Below are 18,940 nucleotides of genomic sequence, written 5' to 3'. Positions count from 1 at the left end.
GGTTCTACTCCTAACATAGGCCCAAGGTACAATGGTGCCCCGATGATGTGGCATGGGTTCTACTCCTAACATAGGCCCAAGGTACAATGGTGCCCCCGATGATGTGACATGGGTTCTACTCCTAACAATAGGCCCATGATGGTACAATAGTGCCCCCCTGATGATGTGTGCATGGGTTCTACTCCTAACATAGGCCCATAGGTACAATGGTGCCCCCTGATGATGTGGCATGGGTTCTACTCCCAACATAGGCCCAAGGTACAATGGTGCCCCGATGATGTGTGGCATGGGTTCTACTCCTAACATAGGCCCAAGGTACAATGGTGCCCCCTGATGATGTGACATGGGTTCTACTCCTAACATAGGCCCAAGGTACAATGGTGCCCCCTGATGATGATGTGGGTACATGGGTTCTCTACTCCTAACATAGGCCCAAGGTACAATGGTGCCCCTGATGATGTGGGCACATGGGTTCTACTCCTAACATAGGCCCAAGGTACAATGGTGCCCCCTGATGATGTGACATGGGTTCTACTCCTAACATAGGCCCAAGGTACAATGGTGCCCCGATGATGTGGCATGGGTTCTACTCCTAACATAGGCCCAAGGTACAATGGTGCCCCCTGATGATGATGTGGCATGGGTTCTACTCCTAACATAGGCCCAAGGTACAATGGTGCCCCCGATGATGTGGCATGGGTTCTACTGCTAACATAGGCCCAAGGTACAATGGTGCCCCTGATGATGTGTCATGGGTTCTACTCCTAACATAGGCCCAAGGTACAATGGTGCCCCCCTAACATAGATGATGTGGCATGGGTTCTACTCCTAACATAGGCCCAAGGTACAATGGTGCCCCCGATGATGTGTCATGGGTTCTACTCCTAACATAGGCCCAAGGTACAATAGTGCCCCCGATGATGTGGCATGGGTTCTACTCCTAACATAGGCCCAAGGTACAATGGTGCCCCTGATGATGTGTCATGGGTTCTACTCCTAACATAGGCCCAAGGTACAATGGTGCCCCCGATGATGTGGCATGGGTTCTACTCCTAACATAGGCCCAAGGTACAATAGTGCCCCGATGATGTGGCATGGGTTCTACTGCTAACATAGGCACAAGGTACAATGGTGCCCCTGATGATGTGTCATGGGTTCTACTCCTAACATAGGCCCAAGGTACAATGGTGCCCCCGATGATGTGGCATGGGTTCTACTCCTAACATAGGCCCAAGGTACAATGGTGCCCCCGATGATGTGTCATGGGTTCTACTCCTAACATAGGCCCAAGGTACAATAGTGCCCCCGATGATGTGGCATGGGTTCTACTCCTAACATAGGCCCAAGGTACAATAGTGCCCCCGATGATGTGGCATGGGTTCTACTCCTAACATAGGCCCAAGGTACAATGGTGTCTCTGTGGTGACTGTGAGAATGCCTACAGTAACTGTTGTCTTCAACCATACAAGGAGACAGCTCCCATCAATGTCTTATTAAATTCACGTTTGATCAAAATTCAAAGCGTTAAACTTGAAAAAAAGCCAATAAGATGGCATGTCCCGCAAGGTTTGGTGAAACACTTGCCCAACCTTCTTTGACTACATTATTAAATATGCAAGTGTGACAAATATATTTCTATACAGTTGCCAGGGTGGAGGGGCAGCCTATTGATTAAAGCGTTCGCCTGTCACACCAAAGACCCAGGTTCGATTCCCCACATGGGTACAATGTGTGAAGCCTATTTCTGATGTCCCCCGCCCTGATTTTGCTGGAGTATTGCTAAAAGCGGCGTAAAGCTCAACTCACCCACCCATCCATACATTTGCCATCAGACACTACTTCAGGTAGACAGGCCTAGCTCACAGCAAGGTCCAAACTGGAAATCCCAGGACTCTAGCTATGGTTAACAAATATCTGGGTAATGCAGTTTACAACAGAAAAGCAATGTCTCAAACATGTTTCCAATTCACACTTTAAATCTAATAACCTTTATCTTGAATGCCAGCAAAGGTTTAATTGCAACAACAGTTGTTACCCTAGTCTGATTTGAAACAGAAACTTTCGAGTTTTCACATGCCAAGAAATATAAGCCCCTGGTGATCCCAGATCTCTCTACCTAGAGAAACATTTGGAATTGCTGCATCTCTCCTTAAACCAATATCCCTATTGCACAGTAGCTCATCTCATTAAATATTCAACAAACTAGGGTATAACAAAAAGCAGTCACTTAAGACAGTGCATCACAAAAGGCTCAAATCAGGTTTCAAATGTACATTTATCTCCATAAAGACGAATCGTTTTTATACTTTATAAAGTGGTAGTTTCATATCAGATCCAAAAAAACTTGGATATAAGAAGCACTAAAACCAACAAAGTTACTATCTAACAATAATGTAACTCAAATTTTACATACCATTTTTATATTTTACATTGTATCCAAAAGAAAACAATAAACTTTAGGACCTGTATCTGGAATGAGTTAAAAGGTCTCATGTCACATGTGACAATGTAGATGAGACCATGTAGGGGTGACCATGTAGGTGAGGCCATGTAGATGAGACCATGTAGGTGAGGCCATGTAGGTGAGGCCATGTAGGTGAGACCATTTAGGTGAGACCATGTAGGTGTGACCATGTAGGTGAGACCATGTAGGTGTGACCATGTAGGTGTGACCATGTAGATGGGACCATGTAGGTGTGACCATGTATGCGAGACCATGTAGACGATGTAGGTGTGACCATGTAGGTGTGACCATGTAGGTGTGACCATGTAGATGAGACCATGTAGGTGTGACCATGTATGCGAGGCCATGTAGATGAGACCATGTAGGTGTGACCATGTAGGTGTGACCATGTATGCGACACCATGTAGACCATGTAGATGAGACCATTTAGGTGAGACCATGTAGGTGTGACCATGTATGCGAGACCATGTAGGTGTGACCATGTATGCGAGACCATGTAGACGATGTAGGTGTGACCATGTAGGTGAGACCATGTAGGTGAGACCATGTAGATGAGACAATGTAGGTGAGACCATTTAGGTGAGACCAGGTAGGTGTGACCATGTAGATGTGACCATGTAGATGAGACCATGTAGGTGTGACCATGTAGGTGTGACCATGTATGAGACCATGTAGATGAGGCCATGTAGGCGAATGCCATGTAGGTGTGACCATGTAGATGTGACCATGTAGATGAGACCATGTAGATGAGACCATGTAGGTGAGACCATGTAGGCGATGCCATGTAGGTGTGACCATGTAGATGTGACCATGTAGATGAGACCATGTAGGTGAGACCATGTAGGTGAGACCATGTAGGTGAGACCATGTAGGTGAGACCATGTAGGTGAGACCATGTAGGTGAGACCATGTAGGTGAGACCATGTAGATGAGACCATGTAGGTGAGACCATGTAGGTGTGACCATGTAGGTGAGACCATGTAGATGTGAGACCATGTATGTGAGACCATGATGAGACCATGTAGGTGAGGCCATGACCATGTAGACCATGTAGATGACCATGTAGGTGAGACCATGTAGACCATGTAGATGAGACCCATGTAGACCATGTAGGTGTGACCAGACCATGTAGATGAGAGACCATGTAGACCATGTATATGAGACCATGTAGGTGAGACCATGTAGATGTGACCATGTACCATGTAGGTGAGACCATGTAGATGTGACCATGTACCATGTAGATGTGTAGGTGACCATGTAGATGAGACCATGTAGGTGAGACCATGTAGGTGTGACCATGTAGGATGAGGTGAGACCATGTAGGTGAGACCATGTAGACCATGTGAGACCATGTAGGTGTGACCATGTAGATGAGACCATGTAGGTGAGACCATGTAGGTGAGACCATGTGTGACCATGTAGAGACCCATGTAGGTGAGACCATGTAGGTGAGACCATGTAGGTGTGACCATGTAGGTGAGACCATGTAGATGTGACCACCATGTAGATGAGACCATGTAGGTGAGACCATGTAGGTGTGTGACCATGTAGACCATGTAGGTGAGACCATGTAGATGAGACCATGTAGCTGAGACCATGTAGACCAGGTAGTGAGACCATGTAGATGTGACCATGTAGGTGTGACCATGTAGATGTGAGACCATGTAGGTGTGTGTAGGTGAGACCATGTATGTGACCATGTATGTGAGACCATGTAGATGAGACCATGTAGATGTGAGGCTGAGACCATGCCCATGTAGATGTGAGACCATGTAGGTGAGACCATGTAGGTGTGACCATGTAGGTGAGACCATGTAGGTGAGACCATGTGTGAGACCATGATGTAGGTGTGACCATGTAGGTGAGACCATGTAGATGTGACCATGTAGGTGAGACCATGTAGATGAGACCATGTAGGTGAGACCATGTAGGTGTGACCATGTATGCGAGACCATGTAGATGAGACCGTGTAGGTGAGACCATGAAGGTGTGACCATGTAGATGTGACCATGTAGATGAGACCATGTAGATGAGACCGTGTAGGTGAGACCGTGTAGGTGTGAACATGTAAGTGTGACCATGTAGGTGAGACCATGTAGGCGATGCCATGTAGGTGTGACCATGTAGGTGAGACCATGTAGATGTGACCATGTAGGTGAGACCATGTAGGTGAGACCATGTAGAAGAGGCCATGTAGGTGGTGTGAGACCATGTAGGTGAGACCATGTAGATGAGACCATGTAGGTGAGACCATGTAGGTGTGACCATGTAGGTGAGACCATGTATGTGAGACCATGTAGATGAGACCATGTAGGTGAGACCATGTAGGTGAGACCATGTAGATGTGACCATGTAGGTGTGACCATGTAGGTGAGACAATGTAGATGTGACCATGTAGGTGAGACCATGTAGATGAGACCATGTAGGTGTGACCATGTAGGTGTGACCATGTATGCGAGACCATGTAGATGAGACCATGTAGGTGTGACCATGTAGGTGAGACCATGTAGATGTGACCATGTATGAGAGACCATGTAGATGAGACCATGTAGGTGAGACCATGTAGGTGTGACCATGTAGTCGAGACCATGTATGCGAGACTATGTAGGTGTCATTATGTAGGTGAGGCCATGTAGGCGAGACCTCTTCACCAGTGCTGTCCAAGATGTCTCCAGACACTGAACATGAGCAAGATGAAGACCAGAGTTCGGCTGGGTGTGATGGGAGACACTGCACCATTACAAGGTCAACAAGTATATAACAAAAACACAACGATGATCAGAATGGGTTTTTTATCATCCACTGTACAGAAACACAGACAACGAAGGATGGTGAAATGAAAGCAAAGTGCCATGTGAGTTCAAGTTGATCTTGTGCAGATACACACTGATGTGATACTGACTACAAAATTAATGATGTCCTTATCTTGACACTTTACAGGGAAGGAAATCAAATACAACTGAATGTCAATCCCAAACATAGTATCTTCTACACTGCTGTTGGTACAGCTTCAGTGCGGTACTCGCAATGGCGATATATGTTCAGAAATAATGTGCTGATGAGCTGACACACGGCCATATTGGAGTCAGCAGTTCACAAAGCAACCTTTAAAAAATCCATCAATCCTCCATGTTCAGCCGGCTTACTGGAATTCGTCGTTGCTTGTTACGAAACTTCAATCATCTCTCCCTTCTTTTCTTAACAAACCATTAAAATTAATTATTGGTCCATAATCAAATTTCTGGACAATCTTATGTTCCTCCATGGGTCATCTACAAAGACTGTTATACATGTATTTATTGACTGTCTGTTTTTAATGCTTATCTCTGTAGTCTGTGAGCATGTCCACATATAAAACCGAACCCAGCCAGCACGCTGAGACCAAGTACATTTATAAGTCACTCTCCAGCTGCTGCAGTAACAACCTCCTCCTCTTTTCCAACTCTCCTTCACTCAGCTCACTCTCTGTGCTGTCATAGTCATCATCTCTCTGGAACAAACAACCTTTCATTACAGGCTGTTCCTGTGGACTGGGGGCTTCTAGGAATTAATTTCCTACAGTATGTGATTGAACGATGTTTTACGCCACAGCGATCTTCCAGCTATCCTGGCAAACATGGGTCACTGGTTCATACCATGAGCAATGACAATCAATAAGCTACATCATGAATCAAAGCTAACAAATCCACAGCTGCCTCTAAGACAAGCATGGGGTACCAGGACCACACTGCCCGCAAACAATGAGGAGTCAGATTTTCCAGGATGATATTAAGGAATCACAAAAATCACAAAAACTGCTTAACATGTTGTATAGAGTTTGTCAGATAAAGAGTTGTTATCTCGTAGCCATGGTAACTACCGCTGTAAATAGGTAACCAGAATTATCTTGACTGTACACAGTGCATGAAGAAGCCCTACCTACTCAAATACACCACTCATTGCAAAATCATTTATTAATAATGCATACACAACCTTTAAACTGTTCAGAAAACATATTCAGGGATCATTAACCATGTTAACTTAGGAGACTAAATACTTCAATATCACATGTCAAATCTGACTAACTATTAACTCAGTCAAAGCTTTGTTTGGTTTTTGCTTCTGTTATGCCACTGTCAGCCATATTCCAGGTACATCCCTGTCAGCCATATTCCAGAGCGCAGTAGTGCAGTGGTAAGGTGTCTGCCTATCACGCTGAAGGCCGGGGTTCGATCCCCGGTGGAGGCATTTAGGTTCGGGTCCCAGGTGGGCACATTTGATCAACAGCATGAGCAGTATCCTTGGACAAGATACTTAGTTCCACATTGTCTCAGTTCACCCAGCTGTAAAATGGGTACCCGTGAGGATGTGCTGGCAACGTGCGTGTTTAGTTCATTGCGCCTAACAGGCAGCATGGCTGTATGATCCCCAGGGAATTGAAAATTATTGGAAAGTATGATAGTGTCCTATGACCGGGGACAGTAATGTACGTAGCGCCGTGAGCAGGCAATGTGCTTGGATATGAGCGCCATATACGTGGACTATTACTATTACAATTACTACATCACCGTGGCCTGACAGAAGATGATCAATGTCCCACTCCAGCAGTCCCAGGATATCCTGTATATCTCTGGATATGCCAGGTACATCACCATGGCCTGACAGAAGATGATCAATGTCCCACTCCAGCAGTCCCAGGATATCCTGTATATCTCTGGATATGCCAGGTACATCACCATGGCCTGACAGAAGATGATCAATGTCCCACTCCAGCAGTCCCAGGATATCCTGTATATCTCTGGATATGCCAGGTACATCACCATGGCCTGACAGAAGATGATCAATGTCCCACTCCAGCAGTCCCAGGATATCCTGTATATCTCTGGATATGCCAGGTACATCACCATGGCCTGACAGAAGATGATCAATGTCCCACTCCAGCAGTCCCAGGATATCCTGTATATTTCTGGATATGCCAGGTTCATCACCGTGGCCTGACAGAAGATGATCAATGTCCAACTCCAGCAGTCCCAGGATATCCTGTATATCTCTGGATATGCCAAGTTATGCCAGGTACATCACCGTGGCCTGACAGATGATGATCAATGTCCAACTCCAGCAGTCCCAGGATATCCTTGATATCTCCGGATATGCCAGGACTTCAAAACAAGCATGGAGGGGACATGGTACCCAGCGTTTCAGACTGGGTTGGTCAGTCAGACTGTCACATTCACCATCACAACATTCATCATTTCTACTTTTCAGGAGCAGGATTATTTTTCCCCATTTTCCTCCACAACCTTGAATTTCCCCAGCAGTACAAACATGCGACTGTTTCTACCTGGTGTAACTACACATGCTTGTTAACCCTATTTCCATCAAACCCTTGTGCAAGGAATTCCATTCTTTCTATAACAATCAACAACAAGGAATGATATATGAGGTTGCGCCTTTGTCAGACTTTTTCACATGAAATGAATTGTAGTCAACATGAAGTGAATCAGCAAGTACTACGTCATCTCAGAAAACATCATCATCAAGAACAACAAAATGTCAACAATGAAATTTGTGTGAAAATTGAAATTGTCCACAGAGAAATAACAGAAAAAAATGGGAACACATCTGAATCTTCTTACACATCTCTTGAGAAATGAAATTCTGAAATGATGAATGAACTTGTCGCTAACTTATAGGTCTGAAATATTCAATCAATCAGGAATGGACGTTGGTGTTATTAATACCAAATAAATAATTGTCAGAATATCTATACATTCAGGCAAGAATAGAAAATATCATCGGAAAAAACAGAGCCTGAAGAGATCAAATTTATCTTGAAGTACTTAAAAATCAGAATCTTGTAAGAATTATTCTGGGCTGACATATTGAACAATACAGTAATGCAACAAAAGACAGACAGGCAGACAGGCAGACATACAGACAGACAGACAAGCAGATAAATATGTTAACCTGTGGTACCTTTCCCTGCCAGCCTAAGATTCTGGCAACTTGTATTGTAAGTCATGCAACAAAGTGGCCATGTGGAATTATGCAGTTAATAGACCTGATGTCCCTCTGTTCGACATCTCCAGCCTTGCACATATAGGTTAGAAGGGCACAGAGTATCCAATAATGACAGCACTGTGATACTATGCTGCAGGTTAACACTGCCACCCCTGACTGTATACTGACTCCCAGTTAACCAAGAAGACAGTATACTGACTCCCAGTCAACCAAGAAGACTGTATACTGACTCCCAGTCAACCATGAAGACTGTATACTGACTCCCAGTCAACCAAGAAGACAGTATACTGACTCCCAGTCAACCATGAAGACTGTATACTGACTCCCAGTCAACCATGAAGACTGTATACTGACTCCAAGTCAACCATGAAGACTGTATACTGACTCCAAGTCAACCATGAAGACTGTATACTGACTCCCAGTCAACCAAGAAGACTGTATACTGACTCCCAGTCAACCAAGAAGACTGTATACTGACTCCCAGTCAACCATGAAGACTGTATACTGACTCCAAGTCAACCAAGAAGACTGTATACTGACTCCAAGTCAACCAAGAAGACTGTATACTGACTCCCAGTCAACCAAGAAGACTGTATACTGACTCCCAGTCAACCAAGAAGACTGTATACTGACTCCCAGTCAACCAAGAAGACTGTATACTGACTCCCAGTCAACCAAGAAGACTGTATACTGACTCCCAGTCAACCAAGAAGACTGTATACTGACTCCCAGTCAACCAAGAAGACTGTATACTGACTCCCAGTCAACCAAGAAGACTGTATACTGACTCCCAGTCAACCAAGAAGACTGTATACTGACTCCCAGTCAACCAAGAAGACTGTATACTGACTCCAAGTCAACCAAGAAGACTGTATACTGACTCCCAGTCAACCAAGAAGACTGTATACTGACTCCCAGTCAACCAAGAAGACTGTATACTGACTCCAAGTCAACCAAGAAGACTGTATACTGACTCCCAGTCAACCATGAAGACTGTATACTGACTCCCAGTCAACCAAGAAGACTGTATACTGACTCCCAGTCAACCATGAAGACTGTATACTGACTCCCAGTCAACCATGAAGACTGTATACTGACTCCCAGTCAACCAAGAAGACTGTATACTGACTCCCAGTCAACCAAGAAGACTGTATACTGACTCCAAGTCAACCATGAAGACTGTATACTGACTCCCAGTCAACCAAGAAGACTGTATACTGACTCCCAGTCAACCAAGAAGACTGTATACTGACTCCCAGTCAACCAAGAAGACTGTATACTGACTCCCAGTCAACCAGTCCTGATTTAACCCCCGTAAACTGAGTACAAAGCAGGCTAACAATTACATATTTTAACATCTTTGGTATGAAGTTGATTTGAACCCCTACTTCCCCCTGTTTTGGCTGAGACTCTATCCACTAGACCACAGTATCATGTGACAGATGGGATGTGTTATAAGTGAGTGAATGAGTGAGTGAGTTTAGTTTTACTCCGCACTCAGCAATATTTCAGCTATATGGCGGCGGTCAGTAAATAATCGAGTCTGGACCAGACAATGCAGAGATCAACAGCATGCACATCGATCTGCGCAATTGGGATACGATGACATGTGTCAACTAAGTCAGCGAGCCTGACCACCCGATCCCGTTAGTCGCCTCTTACGACAAGCATGGGTTGCTGAAGATCAATTCTAACCCGGATCTTCACGAGTGGATGTGTTATGAACACTACATATGAAACACCTAACTGGAAGTTGGAATATCAGTGCAAATGGGTGTATGAAGATGGTGAAGATTGTAAACTACTCAACGATGTGGTTAGTGGGGTTAATAATGGCTGATGATTGCACTAACCTTCTTGGAAGCATGCTGAAAAGGGAAAAGCCATGGGATGTAATTCATGTCAGTCACAAAGCAGCCTCCATTAGAAAGCATTTAATACTGTACGTGATAACAATCTCATTCCAGACATCCTCAAATATATGACACCAAAACAATTTGTAAGTAGGTACAATAACAAAAAGAAAATATCATATTAAATTACACAGTTTGTTGTTAGGTATATGTTCTGGATGCCAATGATCACATATAAGACACTGTTAGATTAATTCATTCCTCACAGGCAGCATGCTCAAGCAAACACAATTTGGATTTCCAAATGATAGCAATTCACGTATTTTAAACACTGTTGTCTGTTCTTTAATGTGCATAGTGGAAGTAATTGTCATCTGACATTTGAAAATCTCAGTTTCCAAAATTGGAAGGCAACTCTTTATCCATCTGCTATCTTTGTGGCAATACATGGATGGTATTATTCCATTCAATTTAGAAAATGTTCCACACAACAATTCCCGTAAAGCAGATGATAATACTCAGATTGGATTTAGATGTCTTTATATTCAACCTGGAAGTACCTGTCTTGAATGTTGATGTAAGCCTGTGATTACTCCCGAGACATCCTGTCTCCCTAAACAACTTAGCTCTTAGCTCCTGTTTTCAACAGAGGACTTGGAGATTCCTGTCTGTGGCATCAGACCCACGCCAAAGGGAAACTCAAGCACAACTCACCTTATCATGTTTGTCTTTCCTGGAGGAGGGTGTTGGAGATTTCTTGCGACGAGAAGACTTACTATCCCTCTCTCGGTCTCGGTCCCGGTCCCTGTCCCGGTCCCGCTCACGTTCCCGATCGCGATCACGGTCCCTGTCCCGGTCTCTATCTCTTTCTCTCTCTCGATCATGGTCATGTTTCTCGTCACTTGAATAGCCAGAACGTGATGGCTGAAAAATACTCACTAGTTATAGGGATGAAGAGCTAAAACACCTATGTGTGTTGAAAGTCACAAACAAGCATTGTCACTAAGGTGACACAATCTCCCACGGCAAATTATCAAATCAAACTTAAAAAGTAATGAAAGTGAAGGTCGCAGTTTAAGATGAAGTTAAATGTCAACAAAAACATGACCAGTTAACCTCTCTTAATATCCTGCTCTGTAGTTGTTCAAACACACAAATATTTTCAAGACTCACTTTGACCTTGACATGAATGTAATGGCGTATGAAATATGCAAAAATAGTAATAAAGAAATTGCTTATCAAGAAACATTCAAGAAAAATCTTGAAAGTCTATGAAGAAAATCCAGTGAACTGTTCTTCAGATATCTTGCTGACAAACTTAACATGCTGAAATCTTCAAAGTATTGCTGTGACCTTGAAAATTATGTGAAGGTCACCAAAATTGATTGGGCCTTGTGCCTCCCCTAGATGAAGCTTGGTGTCAAATATGATGAAAATTTAAAGAATGGTTCTTGATGTATCTTGCTGATAAGCTTCACAAGCAGGTTTACATGCTGAAATCTTCAAAGAGTCGCATACTCTGATGAGGTGAGGTGAGGTGAAATTGGGTTTAACGTCGTGCTTGAGAATATTTCGCTCATATGACGACGTGCATGCATGCGTGTGTATGTGCATGTGCGGCTTCTTGTACTAGCCCAGACTTAAGCTGGTTTTATAGTGCTAGCCCACTGAGATACCATGCCGCAGTGAAGCATGAATACCCCACTCAGACACATTACACTGACTCCGACCTGACCAGTCCTTGTTGTACCCATTAATGCAGAACGCCAGGCAGGGACCAACAAGTACCATATTTTAACGTCTTTTGGTATGATGCGGTCGGGCATTGAACCCGCGACCTTCCGCTCTCCGGGTGGACGCTCTAACCACTACACAACGGAGGCGGTCCATACTGCGATGAACCTAGGTAACAAACTTGAAAAGAATCTAGTCAACGGTTCTTAAGATGTTCCAATTCGTACTTACATATGGATGGAGCCTAATACTATATCCCCCGCTTCACGCTAAATGTGCGGCGGGGGATAATTAGGTTACACAATTATAAGCAGACATCTGTGTCAACAGTATGGTGTGGAAACTTACAGATCTGGAGATGTGCTTCTTCTTCTTCTTTTTCTTGTGTTTCTTGGATGTCCGTTCAGGCTCATACTCTACAAGAACAAAATGCAAACTGACACTATAACACAACTGAGGAAGAAGGATAAGACATATTATTTCCATGCACAGGTACAACTTGTTTTCTTCTAAATCATTTGTCCACATAAACATAGGAACCTAGGATGGTCAACTCTGTTAGCATTAACTTGCAAATGTCCACAGAATTTGACAGAAATGAGTCTGTTGAGAGTTCAACAAATTGGCAGCAGTTCTTTTTCACATGAATCAACAACATGAATGATAGATGAAACACAAGTCTCCAGACAATGAGATTCTAACTACTACCATCTTTCATCCCATTGGGATTGGACTGGTTTCCAGCAACCTATCTTTGTCATGTAGATGACATGTGGTGAGACATGGTGACTTGGTTCATCGTTTGGGGGATCTGATCTCACAGCATGGATTGTCTCCATAATCTCAATCACTGGATTGTCTGGGCTAGACTTCATTATTTATAGACTGTATCAAATTAACTGGAATATTGCTGACTGACGTGCTAACCAAACATTACCTCTATCTGAAGGTGTTCCAGGACTGGGAGACCTTGACTCAGACCGTGATTTCTTCTTCTTTTTAGCTTTGTGTCTTCTTTCTTCTTCTTCTGAATCACTCTGATTAAACAAAACAAGTTCCATCACAAAATGAAGTCATGAATCAAAGATGAATTAAATGTAGTTTAATAATTAAATGTATGTACAAACTTACAGAATGTGATCTTGACCTTGACCTCTTGACCTTGTGTTTCTTTGATTTCTTCCTCTTTGCATGGTGGTGCCCGCATGTCTCCTCATAGGCAATCACATACTCCCTAAACAGTCGCATTCGTTCAGACTCTAGAGTGATTGCCTCAAACGCTGCCTCATGTTCTAACTTTGATCTTATCTGGAACAAAGACATTTTCCTCTGCCATGAATCAATATAATTTCTTTGATTAGCATGTGAGAGATTTAGAGATCCATAATGTGAAATCCCTATCCAGTCCTAATGTTTACCTTAAGTTCACGTTGAATCGATGAATCTAACAGATATTCACTTTAAAGGAACATATGGATATTTTATTCTGAGATTAATAACTAGTGTAAGTAGTGTTGCCATCACAGTGGTCTAGGTAGTGTTGCCAGCTTGGCACAGATGTAGGTAGTCTTGCCAGCAAGACACAGGTGTTGGTAGTGTTGCCAGGTAGACACAGGTATGGGTAGTGTTGCCAGTAAAACACAGATGTAGGTAGTCTTGCCAGCAAGACACAGGTGTTGGAAGTGTTGCCAGGCAGACACAGATATAGGTAGTGTTGCCAGCAAAACACAGGTGTAGGTAGTGTTGCCAGATAGACACAGGTGTAGGTAGTGATGCCAGCTACATACAGGTGTGGGTTGTGCTTCCAGTTAGACACAGGTGTAGGTAGTGTTGCCAGCTAGACACAGGTGTGGGTAGTGTTGCCAGCTAGACACAGGTGTGGGTAGTGTTTCCAACTAGACGAAGGTGTAGGTAGTGTTGCCAGCTAGACACAGGTGTAGGTAGTGCTGCCAGCTACATACATGTGTGGTTAGTGATGTCAGTTAGACACAGGTGTGGATAGTGTTGCCAGCTGGACACAGGTGTGGATAGTGTTGCCAGCAAGACACAGGTGTAGGTAGTGTTGCCAGGTAGACACAGGTGTGGGTAGTGTTGCCAGGTAGGCACAGGTGTAGGTAGTGTTGCCAGTTAGACACAGGTGTGGGTAATGTCGCCAGCTACATACAGGTGTGGATAGTGTTGCCAACAAGACACAGGTGTAGGTAGTGTTGCCAGGTAGGCACATGTGTGGGTAATGTTGCCAGCTACATACAGGTGTGGATAGTGTTGCCAACAAGACACAGGTTCGGGTAGTGTTGCCAGGTAGGCACATGTGTGGGTAATGTTGCCAGTTAAAAACATGTGTGGGTAATGTTGCCAGCAAGACACAGGTGTGGGTAGTGTTGCCAGCTAGACACAGATGCAGGTAGTGTTGCCAGCAAGACACAGGTGTTGGTAGTGTTGCCAGGTAGACACAGGTATAGGTAGTGTTGCCAGCAAAACACAGGTGTAGGTAGTGTTGCCAGATAGACACAGGTGTAGGTAGTGATGCCAGCTACATACAGGTGTGGGTAGTGCTTCCAGTTAGACACAGGTGTAGGTAGTGTTGCCAGCAAGACACAGGTGTGGATAGTGTTGCCAACTAGACGAAGGTATAGGTAGTGTTGCCAGCAAGACACAGGTGTAGGTACTGCTGCCAGCTACACACATGTGTGGGTAGTGATGCCAGTTAGACACAGGTGTGGATAGTGTTGCCAGCTAGACACAGGTGTGGATAGTGTTGCCAGCAAGACACAGGTGTAGGTAGTGTTGCCAGGTAGACACAGGTGTGGGTAGTGTTGCCAGGTAGGCACAGGTGTAGGTAGTGTTGCCAGTTAGACACAGGTGTGGGTAATGTCGCCAGCTACATACAGGTGTGGATAGTGTTGCTAACAAGACACAGGTGTAGGTAGTGTTGCCAGCAAGACACAGCTGTAGGTAGTGTTGCCAGGTAGACACATGTGTAGGTAGTGTTGCCAGCAAGACACAGGTGTGGATAGTGTTGCCAGCAAGACACAGGTGTAGGTACTGCTGCCAGCTACACACATGTGTGGGTAGTGATGCCAGTTAGACACAGGTGTGGATAGTGTTGCCAGCTAGACACAGGTGTGGATAGTGTTGCCAGCAAGACACGGGTGTGGATAGTGTTGCCAGCAAGACACAGGTGTAGGTAGTGTTGCCAGCTAGACACAGGTGTAGGTAGTGTTGCCAGGTAGATGCAGGTGTGGGTAGTGTTGCCCACTAGATGCAGGTGTGGATAGTGTTGCCAGCAAGACACAGGTGTGGGTAATGTTGCCAGCAAGACACAGCTGTGGGTAATGTTGCCAGGTAGACACAGGTGTGGGTAGTGTTGCCTGGTAGACACACATGTGGGTAATGTTGCCAGCAAGACACAGGTGTGGGTAGTGTTGCCAGCTAGACACAGGTGTAATGTTGCCAGCAAGACACAGCTGTAGGTAGTGTTGCCAGCTAGATGCAGGTGTGGATAGTGTTGCCAGCTAGACACAGGTGTAGGTAGTGTTGCCAGCCAGACACAGGTGTGGGTAGTGTTGCCAGCCAGACACAGGTGTAGGTAGTGTTGCCAGCCAGACACAGGTGTGGGTAGTGTTGCCAGCCAGACACAGGTGTGGGTAATGTTGCCAGCTAGATGCAGGTGTGGGTAGTGTTGCCAGCTAGATGCAGGTGTAGGTAGCATTGCCATGACACAGGTAGACACAGGTGTAGATAGTGTTGCTAACACACAGGTGTAGATAGTGTTGCTAACACACAGGTGTAGATAGTGTTGCTAACACACAGGTGTAGGTAGTGTTGTCATCACACAGGTGTAGGTAGTGTTGTCATCACACAGGTTTAGGTAGTGTTGTCTACAGACACTGGTGTTGGTAGAGTTGCTAGTAGACACAGGTAAAGGTAGTGGAAAAGGCAGCTGTGTGAAGACATGACAGCAGGTACTTACATCGTCCCACTTGGTGTCCAGATCTATGGGAGGAGACAGTTGCTTCAACAGAGTCTTGAAGGATCCCTCCAGTCGCTTCAGCTGTAGACACAGTATGTACAGTGTCAGACTGACTCACATACCTGTCACACAAGGCTATTCAGAAAAATTAACACCACATTCAAAGAAAATCCCATATATGTTACAAGTGTGAAAAGTTCTGACCAGTATTAGCTAACCCATCTTGGGAAGCTAGTCTACCCTTGGATTACCCTGTGGGTGAATATTGTTTAAAGCAGAAACAGCAACACTGCAGAAATTTGTGGCTGTGGTTTCTTTGGTGTATGTGGTTGAAAAATATATTCTATACTGAGTCAAAAAAGATACTTCACAAAATGTAATTTGAAAAATAATGAATAATTTTCCTGTGATGATACATCTATGTATCCGAAATGGGATCCCTATCTTTCGACTCTAGAAAAACGTTAGCAAAACCCACTCAAACCCAACCATTCGTCGTGCAAATGACGTTAGTGCCAAATCAGGTTTTGCACGTGCAGTCGATCACGTGATCTTCGCATCGAAGTTTTCTTCATATGCACGTGTTTGCATTGGCCTCAAGAATTGAAAAAACACTTTTAAACCACAGTTCTAACGGTACTTTGAAATGCCACGATTGTCAAATGTGCAACGGAACGCAAGCCGCTGGCATGTTGCAAGCGGGAAGATCAGTTATTGACGCCGCAAGAGCAATGGGATGCAGCCGTCGTACTGTGTATGACTTGGCGCAGGTCGCCTAAAACAAACTGGCACCACTTCTGACCGCCTAAGGTCGGGTCGCCCACGAGCAGAAGACCGTGAAATCGTCCCTACGTCACCTACGTGACAGATTTCTGCCGCTACACGAACCAGGGCTGAGATGTTTAGAGGTCAACTGTCCTCACAGACCATTCGAAATCGGGTTATGGGCTGCCAATCTCCATTCTCGACGTCCATATCGTGGGCCAATATTGACGCCGCTTTCATCAACGCCAACGCCTGCTGTGGGCCCAACGCCACCCCGATGGACCCAGAGAGACTGGAATTGAGTCGTCCTTAGCGATGAATCCAGGTTTACCCTCAGATTCGCGGACGGCAGGCATAGAGTCTGGAGACGACGTCGTGAACGGTATGCCCAATGTTGTGTACAGGAAGTCGACAAAATCGGGGGCGGAAGTTGCATGGTGTGGGGTGCTTTCTGTGGGAACAACCGTTCCCGACTTCTGGTCATCCGTGGAAACTTCACAGCTGCTGCTTACCGCAACCAGGTGCTCACCCCTGAACTCATTCCTTTCATGGCGGCTCATGGCCCAGGTCTACAGTTCCAGCATGAAAATGCTCGGCCGCATACCGCGATGTTGACACGAAATTTCCTTCAAAATGCTGGAATCAACGTCATGGACTGGCCATCGAGGTCCCCTGACCTTAATCCAATAGAGCACGTTTGGGATGCACTTGGGAGAAGGCTTCGTGGTCTTAGGAACCAACCTCAGAATTTGCAGGAACTTGGCGCTGCCTTGCAAGAGCAATGGCGCAGAATCCCCAACCACGTGTTCACAAGCATCAGGCAGTCGATGAGGAGACGGTGTTTGGCAGTGGTGAATGCGCAGGGTGGCCATACACGATATTGAACTGAGAAATTTCGCATTTTTATTCTTGTGACTTGACATTCTGTATACCCATGTTTTGGAACGGCGGTGTAGCCTAATGGAACTGATTATGGCACTGTCAGTGTATCGAGTACATCACACAGATCTCAGCAATGAAATAATAACAATTTAACCATCTTACCATCTCTTGTTCTTTTATAGTGCCTTGAAGAAAGAATGTGAAGTTTCTTTTTTGACTCAGTATATATTAATAAACAAAACATGTGATAAATACATGAAATGTTAGTTTCTTCAAAAGTATCCCCAATGCCACCTGCTGTAACCGTATGAGTGGAAAGGTAAGACGCATACCTTCCTGGCCTCATCCTTCAGTCTCTCCTTCTCCCGAGCCTCTGCCTTCTCAATCAGCTGCAACACAGAAACAGGATCATTTCACCTGTAGTTCAATCAAGGTATCATTTAAAGGAGTGCAAGATTATTCTAACAGACCTTTGAAAAGTATTTCCGAATTTCACAGCTTATCAACTTCATGAGCAACACCCAAAGTGTCAGGTTCGTAGGTATTTGGCTGAAACACAGATATAGCACTGACAGGTCGACAAAGATTCAAATCAATATTGGCACAGACCTGTGATTTAGACATTGTGAAGAGCAAGTTTGCTCCTGAACCAAGACAGCCACTGACTAAATGAATCTGCCAAAGTTATGATGCTCATGAAATAACATTCTGTGTCCTGTGATACGTACACTATTGTAGGTGAGCTTGATGTTGCCGGTGTCGAGGCTGACGGCCCGCCTGTCGCTGCTGATGACAGATGCAAAGTCATCATATGTCGTGCTGACCTCCACCACAAAACCCTTCTCCTGTTTTCAAATAAGCACAGTGTATGAAATAATATACAGCAAATTTGTGAAAGATACACACATATAAAAACCTTTGTATTAGGACATAAACTAAACAAAGTAGAACGATGGATAATTTGGGACCATGATCTGTGAAATGATGCTGTGAAATCACGAGCAAGACATAACAAGACTAAAGACCAGTCTAGACGTCTGACTCTGAAAGTTAATTGTGTGTAAGTGTATCCGAGAAGTCCATGTATTTTCCTGGTCACTGACATAATATAAATGGTAATTTTACCTCACTGAGTCTACTATTCTGGTTAATGTAAGCACAGCTGTGATGGCCATCCTGATTGTTTGTTTGAATAAACATCCAGACATCTAAGTAGTTTCTAGGCAGATACTGTTCTATCATTTCACAGACTATGTCACTAATCCTGAT

General features: G+C 44.6%; 1 protein-coding gene and 1 long non-coding RNA gene across 5 annotated transcripts in view; one reads left to right on the top strand and one right to left on the bottom strand.

Annotated features, from left to right (window-relative positions):
* The first annotated feature begins 2,499 nt into the window (after positions 1–2,499).
* On the top strand, positions 2,500–5,403 carry LOC124276684. Its single transcript, XR_006898620.1, has 12 exons — positions 2,500–2,540; positions 2,611–2,652; positions 2,732–2,843; positions 2,974–3,113; positions 3,253–3,434; positions 3,821–3,848; positions 3,899–3,940; positions 4,241–4,282; positions 4,326–4,507; positions 4,578–4,619; positions 4,681–4,834; positions 4,891–5,403. It is a non-coding gene; the product is annotated as an uncharacterized LOC124276684 (long non-coding RNA).
* LOC124276682 (pre-mRNA-processing factor 40 homolog A-like) overlaps positions 5,240–18,940 on the bottom strand; it is a 63,948-nt gene continuing 50,247 nt past the window's right edge. For 3 of the 4 annotated variants that reach the window (XM_046712321.1, XM_046712320.1, XM_046712322.1), the window contains exons 17-25: positions 18,400–18,516; positions 18,004–18,060; positions 16,025–16,105; positions 13,183–13,359; positions 12,989–13,088; positions 12,400–12,467; positions 11,032–11,241; positions 10,318–10,332; positions 5,240–5,954 (exon numbers count right to left, since the gene is read on the bottom strand). In XM_046712321.1, coding sequence (XP_046568277.1) covers positions 5,856–5,954; positions 10,318–10,332; positions 11,032–11,241; positions 12,400–12,467; positions 12,989–13,088; positions 13,183–13,359; positions 16,025–16,105; positions 18,004–18,060; positions 18,400–18,516 — 924 coding nt within the window. In that variant the 3' untranslated portion in view covers positions 5,240–5,855. The remainder of the gene's footprint in view (positions 5,955–10,317; positions 10,333–11,031; positions 11,242–12,399; positions 12,468–12,988; positions 13,089–13,182; positions 13,360–16,024; positions 16,106–18,003; positions 18,061–18,399; positions 18,517–18,940) is intronic. The other variant, XM_046712323.1, reaches the window with a different exon arrangement.

Source organism: Haliotis rubra, unplaced genomic scaffold, assembly GCF_003918875.1.
Source record: "Haliotis rubra isolate DU_JTF1 unplaced genomic scaffold, ASM391887v1 Scf211, whole genome shotgun sequence".
Classification (NCBI taxonomy): Eukaryota; Metazoa; Mollusca; class Gastropoda; order Lepetellida; family Haliotidae; genus Haliotis; species Haliotis rubra.
This window is presented reverse-complemented; position numbering and strand designations above follow the sequence as displayed.